The 18,732-nt window shown below is 40.5% G+C and overlaps 1 protein-coding gene across 2 annotated transcripts; it reads right to left on the bottom strand.

The window, feature by feature from the left end:
* Positions 1–3,061: 3,061 nt before the first annotated feature.
* prdm8b (PR domain containing 8b) lies at positions 3,062–10,360 on the bottom strand. 2 transcript variants are annotated; one of them, XM_021605130.3, is made up of 4 exons: positions 9,345–10,360; positions 6,896–7,120; positions 6,224–6,458; positions 3,062–5,513 (listed from the first exon to the last, which is right to left on the bottom strand). In XM_021605130.3, the coding sequence occupies exons 2-4, from the start codon at positions 7,112–7,114 to the stop codon at positions 4,153–4,155; spliced, it is 1,815 nt and encodes a 604-aa protein (XP_021460805.2). In that variant the 5' UTR covers positions 7,115–7,120; positions 9,345–10,360; the 3' UTR covers positions 3,062–4,152. The 2 variants fall into 2 exon arrangements, with proteins under 2 accessions (XP_021460805.2, XP_090095392.1); XM_090239266.1 differs by lacking the exon at positions 9,345–10,360 and having other exon boundaries at positions 6,896–7,311.
* Positions 10,361–18,732: the final 8,372 nt, after the last annotated feature.

Below are 18,732 nucleotides of genomic sequence, written 5' to 3'. Positions count from 1 at the left end.
TAGGCTGATGGTAAAGGGAAAGTAGACCTATTACAGGCTGATGGTAATGTAGACCTATTATAGGCTGATGGTAAAGGTAAAGTAGACCTATTACAGGCTGATGGTAAAGGTAAAGTAGACCTATTACAGGCTGATGGTAAAGGTAAAGTAGACCTATTATGGGCTGATGGTAAAGGTAAAGTAGACCTATTATAGGCTGATGGTAAAGGTAAAGTAGACCTATTATAGGCTGATGGTAAAGGTAAAGTAGACCTATTACAGGCTGATGGTAAAGGTAAAGTAGACCTATTACAGGCTGATGGTAAAGGTAAAGTAGACCTATTACAGGCTGATGGTAAAGGTAAAGTAGACCTATTACAGGCTGATGGTAAAGGTAAAGTAGACCTATTACAGGCTGATGGTAAAGGTAAAGTAGACCTATTATAGGCTGATGGTAAAGGTAAAGTAGACCTATTACAGGCTGATTGTAAAGGTAAAGTAGACCTATTATAGGCTGATGGTAAAGGTAAAGTAGACCTATTACAGGCTGATTGTAAAGGTAAAGTAGACCTATTACAGGCTGATGGTAAAGGTAAAGTAGACCTATTATAGGCTGATGATAAATGTAAAGTAGACCTATTATAGGCTGATGGTAAAGGGAAAGTAGACCTATTACAGGCTGATGGTAAAGTAGACCTATTATAGGCTGATGGTAAAGGTAAAGTAGACCTATTACAGGCTGATGGTAAAGGTAAAGTAGACCTATTACAGGCTGATGGTAAAGGTAAAGTAGACCTATTACAGGCTGATGGTAAAGGTAAAGTAGACCTATTATAGGCTGATGATAAATGTAAAGTAGACCTATTATAGGCTGATGGTAAAGGGAAAGTAGACCTATTACAGGCTGATGGTAAAGTAGACCTATTATAGGCTGATGGTAAAGGTAAAGTAGACCTATTACAGGCTGATGGTAAAGGTAAAGTAGACCTATTACAGGCTGATGGTAAAGGTAAAGTAGACCTATTATGGGCTGATGGTAAAGGTAAAGTAGACCTATTATAGGCTGATGGTAAAGGTAAAGTAGACCTATTATAGGCTGATGGTAAAGTAGACCTATTATAGGCTGATGGTAAAGTAGACCTATTATAGGCTGATGGTAAAGTAGACCTATTATAGGCTGATGGTAAAGTATGATCATTTGCAACTCATCAAACATGTAGTGGTTTATTTTTTATTCTTCTGTTTTATCACATTTGAACTGTTTTATTAATGGAAAACATTTGCAGGTGTTGTTCGCTGATATTCTGTGGATTTAACAAGATACCTTTACATCTCTTAGGGTGATTGCATAGGATAATGTTCAGAGGAATGACATTTTCTTCTCATTAGAAGTAAATAAAAGTTCAGATTTGCGGGCTAATAAACACTGTGCTATGACAGGTTCCGACAGTTTAGGGAGGAAACGTGCCTTTTTATGCAACTTGTCGATGTTTGCGCGCGTGAAGTAACCATGGAGATGTGTTATAGCACCTTTCTTGGAAAAAAAAGCTTTTCTTGCTGTGTATCAGCTATTGTTTGTTTTATGCTACTTTATCTCGACACAATAGGCCTAATTCTGTGTTGACCTGTAAAACGCAATCATTATTTAAAATAATAATAATAATCATGATATACCAGGAAATTAAAATGAAACAGTAAATATATAATATTTCTGGTGAAATTCTTATTATAATGGTTATGTTTATTATTATACAGGGCCTCGTTTCCCAGTTTGCATGAAGATGATCATACCAGATGCAACGTTATTTATGAGCCAGCTCTTTATGCGTTTCCCCAAACAAGCATGTAGAGAGAGGACGTTCGCAGTGCGTCATTAGGCCGCTTGTCGACACTGATAACACGGAAAGAAAAGCGGATCTGCTTTCTCTATTACAATCTTCATTTAACAATAGAATTATTCCACAATACTGAAGACGGATCAGCTCATATAGAGAGATATTACCACCCATGGCTGCAAATAGGCTACTGAGGCGGTTTATTACGCTCACCCAATAATAATACACTAGGTTAAATCCCAGATTGGGCACATCGTTGCGCTCCTCTTGTCACACACCATGAAACACAGTGAGGCACAAATTACAGACAGCAAAATAGAACTCATTTGATTGAAAGTGAAATGGATTAAAATAAGATTGAAATAGCCTATATTGGCTCGTGTATCCTATATGTATTGTGTAATGCAGTCATCTCGGTTTTTAATCCTTCCCTTGTTTGTAACAAGTGCAAAACACTTTTGGGAACTTTGTATTTGTAGTCAAATTCGTACTGAAGTTATCTGCGACGGTCACAGACGGTCTCTTGATTCTCTGTTCATCGGACATCTTCTGTTAATGAAGTGACGCGGAAGGGCAACAACAAAAAATATCCTCTAATGTTGCGTTTAACGTTAGCGTGATACTAACGAAGACGCGGGGAAACAGCTCGGCTACTAAATATATATTGTAAAATGGTTCTAACTATGATCGTAACGCTACAAATGCTCTGGGAAACGAGGCCCAGATCTCTCAGGATCAGGAAAATCCGACTTTTACAGACATGGACCAAGCTAAATGTACACCTCTCATGTGATTACAGAATAGGACTGCAGAAAATATGGCTTCATTGTCAGAATCCCGTTCTTCTTTTCATACAGTATGGGCCACCAAATCATATGTGTTTTATTAGCCAACACAGCGTGTTAAGAATGGGCGAAACAAACATGTATCCTCTTTATGTGTACAAAGGCTGAAATAAACGTGCTAACCAGAATACGGTCAATGACCGTTATATCTTTGAGATGGATTTATGACCATTTTTTGTCAGCCTAAAACATTTACTTGTTAAAAAAAAAAAATTGGCTCATCTTTCGACCAGTAGTTGCGTTATTCGACGATCTCCAAGTAGGTCTGTGATTTAGTTAGGCATGTGCAAACCTTAAACGCGTGGATTCATATTAAATGGTTTATATTCCTACCTACAACCTTGGTAAATCTAATTTCTTTACATTGTTATTTTGTATAAACACAGGCTCCACACATAGAGATGAAAATAAAGCTATTTTATTGTCAAATCATTCAACATGATCAGGTAAACTATCAAGTAGTGAATTTCAGCGTGAAGAAAGAAACCCTGAAACTACTGTATTCCCCACCGACACAAAATATTACACTTTGTATTTCGAACAAACCAGGTATGTACATCGTAACTGTATAGATTGCATCAATACCTATTGTCAGACGGTGCACTCTGAAATATAGTCAGTCTGTCTGACGTCATATCCTCCTTTGTGTCAATATCATCCAGCCTTTTAAAGTGAACATGAAAAAAAACGTATTGAATAGTAAAACCATGTAATGTAATTATTTTTTATTTATCATTTTCTATATATATGTCTTTATATAATATAAAATCCCAAACGTACTGTACATTTAAATACACATATTCTTATCTTCCCTTATTTACCAAATTGTAAGTGCTTCATAAGATAAATTAATTCATTTCTGAAGTCAAAACGCATTAGCATAAAGAAACATGACATTTGAAGAAGAAACCAAAAACAGACTCAAGGAATGATAATAATTGTCTGTGTTGAAAACAAGTGCTCCTTTAAGTCGTGTATGTCCAGCCAGCCAGCCAGCCAGCCAGCCAGCCAGCCAGCCAGCCAGCCAGCCAGCCAGTGTCAGCCAGCCAGCCAGCCAGTCAGTGTCAGCCAGCCAGCCAGTCAGTCAGCCAGCCAGCCAGCCAGCCAGCCAGCCAGCCAGCCAGCCAGCCAGCCAGCCAGCCAGCCAGCCAGTCAGTGTCAGCCAGCCAGCCAGCCAGTCATATAGCCAGCCAGTCAGCCAGCCAGTCATATAGCCAGTCAGTGTCAGCCAGCCAGCCAGTCATATACCCACTCAGCCAGTCAGTCAGTCAGCAAAAAAGTTCCTCCCCATGGTCTGTGATGTGATACTCTTTTTCCCACTATCGTGCCGACTCAAACCTTACTGTGCTGGTTCGTCTACAGTATATTCTTTACACACTGTCCTTTCAAGCAAGGCTTCCTTCATCAAAATGTAATTCCGTAACCAGGCCAGTACAGCTCGACTCGGTTCGGCCCTCTAGCAGTGTGAAAACGGTCTGTTATTGATCTGAATGTCAATTGTGGGAGGTCATGTGACGCGAGAGGTGGTGCCTCTCCCTGAACGACTCGTTACAGATTGGACACTTGAGTTTCTCCTCCCGCCTCCTCTTAACCATCGGCTCCATGGCGAACTCCTTCTTGTGGTGCGACCTCATGTGGTACACCAGGTCAGAGGTCATACGGAAGGAGGCGTTGCACTTGGCGCACCAGTTCTGGGCGGGCAGACACAGAGAGGTGAAGGAGGGAGGGAGTAAGGTTAATGCTGAGGGCATCTGCAGCTGGATGTGGCCCTGGCTCTTAGGCCAGAAGGCTGTGGCAGCAGCCGCTGTGTAGAGGAACGGGCTCTGCTTGGACATGGCGCCCGGCACGGGGCAGTTGGCGCCCAGCTCGGCGCCGTGGAGTTTGGCGGCCAGGTGGTCAGCCTGGTAGAGTCTAGAGGAGGAGATGGTGTCGCCCACCGCAGGGTGGCAGTCCAGGAGTTTGGGCGTGGTCATGACCAGAGGAGAGATCTGGGAGAAGGAGGAAGTAGCGTGGCGGGAGGGTTGGCTGAATGCGCTCTTCCTCTCCCCGCTGTTCCCCCCACCATGCTGGGCTACGGAGGTGAAGGCGCTCCCTAGCGGAGAGGCCTCCATGCGGGTCTGTGGCTGGACAGGCTGAGTCTCCGACAGAACCTGCCTGATGTTGAGATGCTTCTCCTGGGGAGGGTTGTTGACGGGGCCGGGCCGACCTCCGTCCTTGTTTTCGACGTTGGAGCTCTGGAGGTTTTTGGTGCCGCCGCTGTTACCGTGCGTCTTTAGGCTCTGTGGAGACTTCTTGACCTCGGTGAAGGCGCTGCGTTTACCCTCACCGCCCGACTCAGTGGACCCCAACCCTGGAGGGGAGTACGTCGGTCCTCGTCGTTTCTCCTCCAGGCCGTACACTCCCCGATAGTTCTGTGCTGAGCTAGCCAGCTCCTCCTTAGACTTGTGAGACTGAGACAGACTCAGAGAGGCCCTGCTACCATCCTTCACTCTGTCCTCCACATCGGAGAACTTCCTCTTCCCAGAGCTCTCGCTGCGGATCTCAGCCTCACGGTCGCTCGGCGGACTGGTGCGACTGTTCTCGAGGTCTCTGGCTAGGTTATGGAAGTCTGTGGAGGGTTTGGCGCTGTCCCCATCCGAGCGGCCCAGTTTAGGGCTAGCTCTGGTGGGTGCGGTGGTGGTAGGGTTGGGATTAGGGCGCTCAGTGCTTGGCTCCTTACTGGGGACCTCCTCGTCCACACTGCCTGCCGCCATGCTCTGTAGTCTCTTGGTGCAGCGGAACCTCAGATGGGCCAGGAAGGGGAACTCAAACTGGAAGCGCTGGTTGCAGTCAGGACAGGAGTAGGGAGTGGACCCTGGAAACGGATAGAAGGAAAATAATGTCAGTCATTCAGAAAGAAACAAAAATCTTGCTAATATTCAGTATCTTCCTAAAAAAACAAACAGTAGTGGGTCCTGTAATGTTTTGGTAAAGCTGAAATAGGACCATCGTCTTCTAATTAATATAAACTATAAATTATAAATACAGAATAGGCATATTGCATTCATTTTTGGACACCTAATTTACACTATTTATTTACCCTCAACTGTGTGTGTAAATGATTGTAAATGTACAATATGGTCTTATTTGTTTTTATTTTGTTTACTTTTATTTCACTTTTATTCATACAGGGTTTTTTTCTCATTGAGATAACATCTCTGTTCCAAGAGAGACCTCCTGGTCCATTAGCACCAGGGGGGAGCAACGTTTCAGACAAAACAATTGACATACACTAACAACACAACGTTAAACAAAACTATAAACACACATACAGTACAACAATTACATATTACGCAAAAAAATATTGTAAAAACAGCTGTTATATTATATTATTCTATCACTTTGAATTTAAACTGAATATGACTATTGGAATTATTTTGATGGATGATTATCAAGACAGAAACTTCAAACCAGCCAACTGAAATGGAATGTTTCTAGACCGTGTACACTATTCAGCGATCTACACTATTCAGCGATCTACACTATTCAGCCAGGCTACACTATTCAGCCAGGCTACTAACTCACCCTTGGCCTTGACCGGCGCTTTACCGGCACTGAGCAGCAGCAGCAGCTCAATCAGGTCTTTCCCGTACCAGACCAACAGCTCCTCGTCCTTCTCGATCCTCCGGAGAGACCGGTAGAACAGCTGTCCGTTCTTCACGTAGGCCTCGAGGTTCTGCTCGTCCCGGTCCCGCGCCGACTGCACGAGCCGCAGCCACATCAAGCCCTCGGACGTGCTGTTGGCTGCTGACGTGTCCACCTGCGCGTTGAACGGTGACAGAAAGCGAGGCAAATCCGTTAGTTGGACCCAAACGAGAAGTCCGTGCTGCAGCATTCGTTCTAATCGTTAAACATATAGGCTGACCAAAAAATAAAATATAAATATAGGCTATTTTGAATGTGTTTTGGCTGTGCAACCATTCATATACATTATAACCTGCACGCTATCTTGTAAGATAACACGTCCAATTGGGTCTAATATAAATAATATAGGTTTCACACTAATGCCATGAGAATCTTTGTATCTTATTTGTTTAATCTTCTACTCTGGTTGCGATAGGCCTAATGATAAATCAACCAAATGGCAGACAATTTCATTCAGTCGGAATAAGGAGATGTAATGAAATCGTAAATAAAGAATATTATGAGTATTATCATTCTCGAAAAAAAAAAATCACAATATTATTATTGCCTTACCCGGAATATGTAGGGCGCAGTTCGTTTATCCGTTGATTTGAGCGCTACGAAGGCTATGCTGTCATACAACGACGTGTGGCTCAAAACACAAGGGCCGAAAATGGCATTTTCCGGAATGTCACATGTGGTGTAAACGCTGGTGAATATATCCGTTAGACACTGCTGCACCGCTTTGGCGTCGCCGTCCCAAACCAACTTATGTGAGCTGGATTCCTCCATCGTTGGCTGTTGTTTTGCGGACAGACAAAAGAGAAAGAGAGAGAGAGAGAGACAATGAATAAAATAAACAAAAATGTAACATACAAATGGTCTAGATGATGAGGAGGTGAAATAAATTGGCACTCCGTGAGAAGGTTGACTAAGTACGTAGGACTCAGCTGTCACGGCCATGCTGGACTGGGAAAGTGCCTTTTTTTGGGGGGTGGGGGGCTGGGCGTTTTAATTAATTGAAGTCTATTGTACAATGAGAGTGGCCTATCAATTTCAAAGAGTATGGTTGCTTGCCTATATTTCCGTGGTATTCACAAGTGCTGTTTGGAATAGCTGTTAATAGTGAGAAAATAATTGCATGGGCCTAAACGGAATAATAACAATGGTATTAATGATTATGTTAATATAGCCTAATAATGATAACCATCAACAACAACAAAACATTATAATAACACATAAAGTGTATGATAATAATGACAATGGTAATAATATATTATCCCTGGATCCAATAATTTTGTTGATAATTATAATATTAATTACGTCAAGCAGCTGAATTAATATCATAAATGATTTATTCTAGGCTATTGTAAATTCACACCGCAGCCGCATCCGCCTCAAACCCTAATTTATTACAAGTGTGTAAACTAATTGTAGCCTGTGGAAGAAGAAAAATATAGCAGTAAGATAATGACGAGGTCTGTATAAATGAGAGTATATCGAATGGATTTGGAGTGGACTGTCAAAAGTCACCGATTTTCACGTCATCTACCCTCTCCGCTCCATTTCTACACGCGCTCGAAACGTCCACTCATTACCATAATCCACCACTTTTCCCTCTCGAGACAGTAATTAAGGCTGCACGCGGAGTTAATTTTTTTTTTTTTTTTCTTCTCTCATTTACTTTCTGAATTGGTGTATTTTCCGGGTGACGTGGAGACCAGTTCCTCTGTCCTGCAACGCGTTACGCAGCTGGGATCTATGTGCCTTTTCTTAGCCACTTGTTCATTTCAATTACGCGTAGGCCCGAAGAGACACAACGGTGGACACGGCGTGGATTGGCTAAAACAGGAGCGTCGAGAGGACAATCGGACAAATATTTACAATGTTATAACGATACTGATTGCACGTCGTATTATCTAATTCCATGTGTTATTTTTTATTTATTTTTTTTACATGTTATTTTTGTGTCATGTTATAGACTATGCCTATATAAATGTTATGCACGTATGCTATTCACAACAGATAATGTATTTATTATTTGTATTGTTTTTTTAAATCATGCTGCCTTGGAGTATCTCCCTTCAGACTATACATAACATTTACCATGTAAATATACTATGGCATGCATAGTAAACGTGTATTAACAAGGTTTTAAAACACTGACAAGTCGAATATAATATTGGACAGGCCTTTACATGTCATCACACACCGTGAGATGTTGTTCCTTGTCTGCTGTCTGATGATGGATCATGATTTGTTTTCCATTCATTTAGCTTTTTGTGTCTCAGACTAAAAGCAAAACACACTGGAGTCTGCATGCGGATCAAAACCCAAACGTTCCTCTTTTCAGACGCGCTTCCGTCAAAATCTTATCGTTCAAGAAACGTTCTGACCGGACGAAAAAAAAAAACTTTTCTCTTCAGCTGGATTGGTGGAGACAGAAAGAGTTTGTAGCAATTACAATCTCCTCTTATTTGGGCTATTATATGTTATCCACCAAATGCAACCCTTCAACTAGAGACCGACGACGCTTTCAGAAAAGCAATGTTTCGCTCCATCCCCTATATAGCCGGTTCTTTTGTGACTTAAAAGGTCGCTCTCTCACCAGGGAAAAGCCATACAAAAGCTCCAATGAATATGCATCTGAGCTAAATGAGAGAGAATAGCACCCGGAATGTATGCGCATCCATAAAACGAATGAGGCCAACCCATTCAACCTTCTGCCCTCTATTTCAGAGCGTGTTTTACTCTTAAATCTGGATGCCTTGTCAGTCTAAAAAAAAAAAAAACTGTCCTAAATCAATGCAAGTACTGAATTTTTTTTCCGTTTTGTCTCCTCGCCCCCTTACATCTGCGGAGCGTTCTCTCCAGCCTTACACGACGGTCCATTCATAGACCGCAGCAAGGATGCTGTCTAGGCGACTGCTTTGTGGTGTTGTCAGCCTGTCTGTCTTTCTCTCGATTCCTAACAAACCACCCATTTAAAACGCATACCAAATGTAGGTTGTAAACTACGTACCTGTTGTTGTTGTTGTTGTTGAAATAAATAATAATCCACAAAAAAATTATGCTGGAATCAATTTGCCGCCTTCGAGAGCAGGTTACGATCAAGTCCTCCCCTCGGCGTCAGTACATGTCCCTGTGTGGTCGTGAAAGTGACAGTGGTGCCGCAGATATAGCCCTTCGCTGCAGAGGCAGAGGGAGAGAGAGAGAGAGAGAGAGAGAGAGAGGCATGGAGAAGGGGCGCAATGCACTGGCGGACACACACACACACACACACACGTTTTGTTTGCAGCACATAATATGCCCAATGAGGCGTGTCACTCGGCGTCTCCTCCCTTTAACTCTTCACTGACCGACTGTCATTTGATGAAATTTATAGGTAATATCCAGGCTACATACAAAGTGCCATAGCCTAGCAGAAAACATTTTATTTTATTTCATTATTATTAGGCCTGTGTCATAGTTTTCAGTTGCGGGAGCACAGCATCCCACTATATAGGATTTTATACGAGGCAAATGAAGGATTTTTAACCCGAATAGCTAATTATTATAATCTAATAATAGATTTTTCACAGTAGGATTGCGTCTTCTTCTTCTATTCTCTTAGATAAATATTGAATTGAAGCTACATGTATTATATATCTTATGGGATTTTGTCTAAATATTGTTATTATAATTTTGATTATTATTATTATTGTTATTATTGTTATTATTATCTTAATTGAAGTTCATGTAAAAGACAGTAATATGAATGTCCCATGGATAATATGGTCATCGATATCATTCTGTCTCCTTACCATCACCATCATCTCCAAAGTGTTCTTTTCGCAGAGCTACTGCGCCTTTCCTTTCCCGCTGCGCTCCGCACGCGACTCTTCGCAGCAGGGAGTCGGGAGGGAGCCTCGTGGACACCTGCCCGGCCCGTGCCCATCGTCCGGAGCAAAAGGGCCAAGCATCATCTTTATGGATATCATCAGCCGCTCCACTACTGAGCCAACCCGGCTGATGATGCTCCCGAGTGGCGCCAATGGTCTAAGATACTGCATCTCAGTGCTAAGAGGCGTCACTGCAGTACCTGGTTCGAATCCAGGCTGCATCATATCCGGCCTCGATTGGGAGTCCCATAGGGTGGCGCACAATTGTCCCAGCGTCGACGGGGTTTACCCGGGGTAGGCCGTCATTGTACTGTAAATAAGTATTTGTTAAATATTTGTAAATAAGTATTTGCCTAGTTAAATAAAGGTAAACATTTTTTTTTTAAAGTGATAATCTGTGTTAGCGACAACCGCTGATTAAAACCAGGATAGTCAACAATCTGATGTCGTCATGTTCTATGTTCATTTGCTGAGCGCGAGTGGATTTTTTTGGATTCGAGACATCTGAATTTAACGGAGAGAATAGCAGAAACCAGCAGAACTCTGGTGTTCTGAACAAAGATGTTGTATGTCGTGTAAGATAATGGGTATTTCCACCAAAAAAAAGGTGCTTTTTGAGAAGTTTAACTTGGACCAAAATAAAAACAACTTTTGATTTCACCTAATTTTAACATTCTGCCACAAAGAGCACATGTTCAACTGTATAAAAAACAACTATTTGTCCCATTTCACAAAGGAGTTGGGGGAAAACATACTACAGTAAGTGCTTATTAAGTGCCAAATAAAGTGAGAAGGTTGACCATAACAGGGTTGACAATAACAGGGTTGACCGTAACAGCATAACAGGGTTGACCATAACAGGGTTGACCATAACAGGTTTGACCATAACAGCATAACAGGGTTGACCATAACAGGGTTGACCATAACAGGGTTGACCATAACAGGTTTGACCATAACAGCATAACAGGGTTGACCATAACAGGGTGACCATAACAGGGTAGACCATAACATGGTTGACCGTAACAGTGTTGACCATAACAGGGTTGACCATAACAGGGTTGACCGTAACAGGGTTGACCATAACAGGGTTGACCATAACAGGGTTGACCGTAACAGGGTAGACCATAACAGGGTAGACCATAACAGGGTTGACCGTAACAGGGTAGACTGTAACAGGGTTGACTGTAACAGGGTTGACCATAACAGGGTTGACTGTAACAGGGTTGACCATAACAGGGTAGACCATAACAGGGTAGACCATAACAGGGTTGACTGTAACAGGGTTGACCATAACAGGGTTGACCGTCACACCATAACAGGGTTGACCATAACAGGGTTGACCATAACAGGGTTGACCGTCACACCATAACAGGGTTGACCATAACAGGGTTGACCATAACAGGGTTGACTGTAACAGGGTTGACTGTAACAGGGTTGACCATAACAGGGTTGACCATAGACATGTTGTTGTCTATGTTATTATCTATGTTGTTATCTATGTTGTTATCTATGTTATTATCTATGTTGTTGTCTATGTTATTATCTATGTTGTTATCTATGTTGTTATCTATGTCGTTATCTATGTCGTTATCTATGTTGTTATCTATGTCGTTATCTATGTTATTATCTATGTTGTTATCTATGTTGTTATCTATGTTGTTGTCTATGTTGTTATCTATGTTGTTATCTATGTTGTTGTCTATGTTATTATCTATGTTGTTATCTATGTTGTTATCTATGTTGTTGTCTATGTTGTTATCTATGTTGTTATCTATGTTGTTATCTATGTTGTTGTCTATGTTATTATCTATGTTGTTATCTATGTTGTTATCTATGTTGTTGTCTATGTTATTATCTATGTTGTTATCTATGTTGTTATCTATGTTGTTATCTATGTCGTTATCTATGTCGTTATCTATGTCGTTATCTATGTTGTTATTTATGTTATTATCTATGTCGTTATCTATGTTGTTATTTATGTTATTATCTATGTCGTTATCTATGTTGTTATCTATGTTGTTATTTATGTTATTATCTATGTTGTTATCTATGTTGTTATCTATGTCGTTATCTATGTTGTTGTCTATGTCGTTATCTATGTCGTTATCTATGTCGTTATCTATGTCGTTATCTATGTTGTTATTTATGTTATTATCTATGTCGTTATCTATGTTGTTATCTATGTTGTTATTTATGTTATTATCTATGTTGTTATCTATGTTGTTATCTATGTCGTTATCTATGTTGTTATCTATGTCGTTATCTATGTTGTTATCTATGTTGTTATCTATGTCGTTATCTATGTCGTTATCTATGTCGTTATCTATGTCGTTATCTATGTCGTTATCTATGTCGTTATCTATGTTACGCTCGAACCGCTCAGTTTTCCACCACAAAACACCAGAAAATGGTCAAGAAGACTAGAACCAGCTCACCTGCTTTTACACTACCAGTTGACTGTCAGATGTTCAATGTTTCTTTAGGATTATAATTCTTAGTTAGTTTCCCCATAATAAAATGAGAGTTCAGTTCACGTTACAGTGTTCAATTTACAATTAAATGGACAATAAATAAATAAATTACTAATCACATTAAATACATAATAATCTTTAGAATTGTCTTTGTCAAAGAAACAACAGAAATAACTAGGACTTTTACAATGATGGTGAAAACTGCGATGACATTTTCCTAGAAGTTGACATAGTGTTGACAAAGGGATGCATTTTGACACTTTTTAAAACATTTTTTACCAAGCCTTTATTCATTAAAAAATGTATTTTAATTTATTGAATTCTCCATGTGGTCACTTCATTTGATATAACATGCTTTAAACATTCTATATTGGTGCACAGCGATTACTTGTAATATCACAAGGGGCGCAAAAGGAACTCTTTTCATGCAATGACCCGTAGGACAAAGCACGTGTATATTAAATGCACTATACACAATGTGGGTCGAAGGCTGTAACACCACAGAATAAAACACTAAATAAAAGTGCCGTGATGGTAGTGACTGCCCATGACTGCTCATCACTTAATAATAACCGTTTATTCACTTGACTTTAATACAATATTTCAGTTGTTGTATATATTATATGTGTCTTATTTCAATGACTTTAGTATTTCAGTCCAAGTCATCATCTCATCTCTACAGAGCTGCTGTCTGACAACGTCACTATTTTTTAGTAGTTCTTCAAAGTAAATATGGTGTACTTTTAGGACTGCTGAATAACAACTAACAATCACTTAGATCAGGTATTTTCAGGTAGAGATACCTGGTGAAGCAACAGCTGCTCTCTACATCCCGTCACGATCTTCAGCGTCTTGATGCTAGCTATCCCTCTCTATCGCACATTCTTCCATCTCTCCCTCCCTTTGTCTGCCACATGCAGACCGGACAAGTAGGAGACACGCAATGGATTATGGTCATTGTATGTAATTACATTGTTTTCTGCACTAAACTATGTGAAATATTGGTCTTTTGGAAACTACAACTCCCTACCACGTCACACAGTTCGGGCTTGATCTGACTTACCTCTAGAGAAAATGCGCATTGATCTCATAGTAAAAACACAAACCGGTTAATTTTTTGTTTTAAAAATAGAAAAGTTACAGACATTTCGGTTAGTCTCTGCACCACTGAGCGACTAACAAGGCATAAATCTTGGAAAAATTGTAGGGAATTAACTTTAAAACTGCACATTTTTTCTCTCTACCTCACGGAAAAACGAGTAGAATTGCACCTTTACATTTTTTTCTCTCTCTGCTATCAAGAGGGAGGCCCCTAAAATGTTCCTCTCTCTGCCATCTAGAGGGAGGCCCCTAAAATGTTCCTCTCTCTGCCATCTAGAGGGAGGCCCCTAAAATGTTCCTCTCTCTGCCATCAATAGGGAGGCCCCTAAAATGTTCCTCTCTCTGCCATCAAGAGGGAGGCCACTAAAATGTTTGTCTCTCTGCCATCAAGAGGGAGGCCACTAAAATGTTTTCCGTGAGGTGGGGGGCCCCAAAATGCTAGAGCTACACCAATGCTCAAATCCATAAATACACCCGTACAATGGTAATATGTTAAATAAACAAATCCTTGTAAAATAAAGTTGAAATTAAACATTAGGCTAGTATGGAAAGCAGTCTGGGTGTAGCTGAAGCACCAGTCTGGGAATAGCTGAAGAATCAGTCTGGGTATAACTGAAGCATCAGTCTGGGTGTAGCTGAAGCATCAGTCTGGGTATAGCTGAAGCATCAGTCTGGGTATAGCTAAAGCATCAGTCTGGGTATAGCTAATGCATCAGTCTGGGTATAGCTGAAGCGTCAGTCTGGGTATAGCTGAAGCGTCAGTCTGGGTATAGCTGAAGCATCAGTCTGGGTATAGCTGAAGCATCAGTCTGGGTATAGCTGAAGTATCAGTCTGGGTATAGCTGAAGCATCAGTCTGTGTATAGCTGAAGTATCAGTCTGGGTATAGCTGAAGAATCAGTCTGTGTATAGCTGAAGTATCAGTCTGGGTATAGCTGAAGCATCAGTCTGGGTATAGCTGAAGAATCAGTCTGGGTATAGCTGAAGCATCAGTCTGGGTATAGCTGAAGCGTCCGTCTGGGTATAGCTGAAGCATCAGTCTGGGTTTAGCTGAAGCTGAAGTATCAGTCTGGGTATAGCTGAAGCATCAGTCTGGGTTTAGCTGAAGCTGAAGCATCAGTCTGGGTATAGCTGAAGCATCAGTCTGGGTATAGCTGAAGCATCAGTCTGGGTATAGCTGAAGCATCAGTCTGGGTTTAGCTGAAGCTGAAGTATCAGTGTGAAGAGATGGGTGCTACTGCAGTCGCCGCACTTTAGCCTTTATGTTAGCCTTGTTAACATGACGTAACAATATCCCAGCTGACAATCAACCGGCTAAAACCAAACTAAAAGTGTTCTACTGCATAATGCATGAAACATACTGCGATGTAATCTCTATCAGCCCGGTCACCACATGAGCTCTGCTGGCTGGTGACCTCAGGTGACCTCAGGGCCTGATCACGTGACTAAATAGATGTGGCAATAACAACGGGACAACGGATCCAAATCACAATATTATTCATTTACTTCCTTATATCCTGAAAGCAGTGCAATCCAGGTTTTGGGATAAAGCAAACAAATGATATGTTATAAAACAGTATATATTTTATACCTGCTTTATGACGATGCAGAGTTAGATTGTGGCTACTAATTTAATCTGTCATAATTACCCCTTATTGACCTAATGTCCACAGCAAGTGTTGATGTAAAGCACTGTATTGTCTTAGTCATGTACTCTATACAATATTCTCATTACAGATTATTCAATTCCGTCTCAGATTATACCTTATTAGTTGTCTTTACTTCTCTGTGGGTTTTATCTCAATAACACTAACCTGTATAAATTACGGTTAAATGATCGTCTCCCTCTGTCTCTTCTTACTACAATGGAGATTAAATCAAAGGATTAACAAAAGTGAAGTTTATTATTATTTTTTATAACGTGTATACATTTTGACAATGATCATGATTGTTTATTAACAAGTTGGTTGAACCTGGTTGGAGAATTGTAACATAAAAGGTTACAGTGTCTGCTGGGTTCTTACAGTAGAATTACAGTAGTATTTTATATTACAATACAGTAGAATTACAGTAGTATTTTATATTACAATACAGTAGAATTACAGTAGTATTTTATATTACAATACAGTAGAATTACAGTAGTATATTATCTTACAATACAGTTGAATCACAGTATTACAATACAGTAGAATTACGGTAGTATATTCTATCACAATACAGTAGAATTACAGTAGTATATTATATTACAATACAGTAGTATTACAGTAGTATATTCTATTACAATACAGTATAATTACAGTAGTATATTCTATAACAATACAGTAGAATTACAGTAGTATATTCTATTACAATACAGTAGATTTACAGTAGATTTACAGTAGTATATTCTATTACAATACAGTAGATTTACAGTAGTATATTCTATTACAATACAGTAGTTTTACAGTAGTATTACAGTAGTATATTCTATGACTGTACAGTAGAATTACAGTCGCATATTATGTTACAGTACAGTAGAATTACAGTAGTATATTCTATAACAATACAGTCGTATTACAGTAGTATATTCTATAACAATACAGTCGTATTACAGTAGTATATTCTATAACAATACAGTCGTATTACAGTAGTATATTCTATAACAATACAGTAGATTTACAGTAGTGTATTATATTACAATACAGTAGAATAGTAGAATATAGTAGAATATATTCTATAGAATAGAATTGCTCCAGAAGTACTGTCTTCCTCACAGTGAAACTACAGTAGATTTACAGTAGTGTATTATATTACAATACAGTAGAATAGTAGAATATAGTAGAATGTATTCTATAGAATAGAATTGCTCCAGAATTACTCTCTTCCTCACAGTAAAACTACAGTAGATTTACAGTAGTGTATTATATTACAATACAGTAGAATAGTAGAATATAGTAGAATGTATTCTATAGAATAGAATTGCTCCAGAATTACTCTCTTCCTCACAGTAAAACTACAGTAGCTAAATTGACTGTTTTGTTTTGTATGTGTTTTTTTGTGTTTGTTTTTTTTTACCAATCGTGAAATGGCACCAAGAGAAAATCATTTACAAGGGTCTGAAACAGGCAGCCCGTGGGCCAAAGCCTCTAAACAAAATAACTAAATAAAAGATACCATTTTAGTTTAGGATTCTACGTTTTTTTTTTAAAGACTGAACTCAGCAGAAATTCAAAAATTCTAAAAAAAATAAGGAAATTTATTTACAAGTATTCCTACGAATTAAAAAAAAAGAAGAACCGTGGCGATGTCTCAGTGTCGTCAAGTTCTGAACGGAATGTTATTTTCAAATAAAATCTATTTTTTCGGATGAGTTGTGGTCAATTTGTAGTGTAAAAATGTATTATCATTATGTTCCAACCCCCCCCGACCATCTGCTCAGACAAAAATCGGCCTTTGCCTACCCGGACGCCGTCATGAGTGAACTCTACATCTAAGAAAGGAGAAGAAAGGACATTCAATCAGAATTTCATATCGTTGCATTTTTAAAAAAATTTCTTCTCGTCCTTTTTAAAAAAATTATTTACATGAAAGTCAATTTTCTGTGTAAATTTCAGGGCCACAAAGATTCATGTGTTCTTAGTAGTAAATAATCTCATTATTACATTACATATGCTCAGTTCCTAGGTTGACGTTTATTGTCATGAATTTAGCCCTGGAGGAATAACTGAGCGATTTACGCTAGATGGGCCAGCTGCAAAGTCAAAATTGGCTATAATATAAACAACAACAACATAAAAACAAAACACTTGCTATTTTGTCTTAATTTAGGGTTGGGGGTTGGAGGTTAGCAGTGTGGTTAGGGTTGGGGGTTGGAGGTTGGAGGTTAGCAGTGTGGTTAGGGTTGGGGGTTGGAGGTTGGAGGTTAGCAGTGTGGTTAGGGTTGGGGGTTGGAGGTTGGAGGTTAGCAGTGTGGTTAGGGTTGGGGGTTGGAGGTTGGAGGTTAGCAGTGTGGTTAGGGTTGGGGGTTGGAGGTTGGAGGTTAGCAGTGTGGTTAGGATTGGGGGTTGGGGTTAGCAGTGTGGTTAGGGTTGGGGGTTGGGGTTAGCAGTGTGGTTAGGGTTAAGGTTAGGGGTTGGGGGTTGGGGTTAGCAGTGTGGTTAGGGTTAGGGGTTGGGGTTAGCAGTGTGGTTAGGGTTAGGGGTTGGTGTTAGCAGTGTGGTTAGGGTTAGGGGTTGGGGTTAGCAGTGTGATTAGTGTTAGGGTTAGGGGTTGGGGTTAGCAGTGTGATTAGGGTTAGGGGTTGGGGTTAGCAGTGTGATTAGGGTTAGGGGTTGGGGTTAGCAGTGTGGTTAGGGTTAAGGTTAGGGGTTGGGGTTAGCAGTGTGGTTAGGGTTAGGGTTGGGGTTAGCAGTATGGTTAGGGTTAGGGTTGGGGGTTGGGGTTAGGGTTAGCAGTGTGGTTAGGTTTAGGGGTTGGGGTTAGCAGTGTGGTTAGGGTTAGGGTTGGGGTTAGCAGTGTGGTTAGGGTTAGGGGTTGGGATTAGCAGTGTGGTTAGGTTTAGGGGTTGGGGTTAGCAGTGTGGTTAGGGTTAGGGGTTGGGGTTAGCAGTATGGTTAGGGTTAAGGTTAGGGGTTGGGGTTAGCAGTGTGGTTAGGGTTAGGGTTGGGGTTAGCAGTATGGTTAGGGTTAAGGTTAGGGGTTGGGGTTAGCAGTGTGGTTAGGGTTAGGGTTGGGGTTAGCAGTGTGGTTAGTGTTAGGGTTAGGGGTTGGGGTTAGCAGTGTGGTTAGGGTTAGGGGTTGGGGTTAGTAGTGTGGTTAGGGTTAGGGTTTGGTGTTAGCAGTGTGGTTAGGGTTAGGGGTTGGTGTTAGCAGTGTGGTTAGTGTTAGGGTTAGGGGTTGGGGTTAGCAGTGTGGTTAGGGTTAGGGGTTGGGGTTAGCAGTGTGGTTAGGGTTAGGGGTTGGGGTTAGCAGTGTGGTTA

This window comes from Oncorhynchus mykiss, chromosome 6 (assembly GCF_057628025.1).
Source record: "Oncorhynchus mykiss isolate SJ-2025 chromosome 6, ASM5762802v1, whole genome shotgun sequence".
In the NCBI taxonomy this organism is placed as follows: Eukaryota; Metazoa; Chordata; class Actinopteri; order Salmoniformes; family Salmonidae; genus Oncorhynchus; species Oncorhynchus mykiss.
The sequence above is the reverse complement of the archived record's forward strand: the minus strand, read 5'-3'. Positions and strand labels throughout refer to the sequence as shown.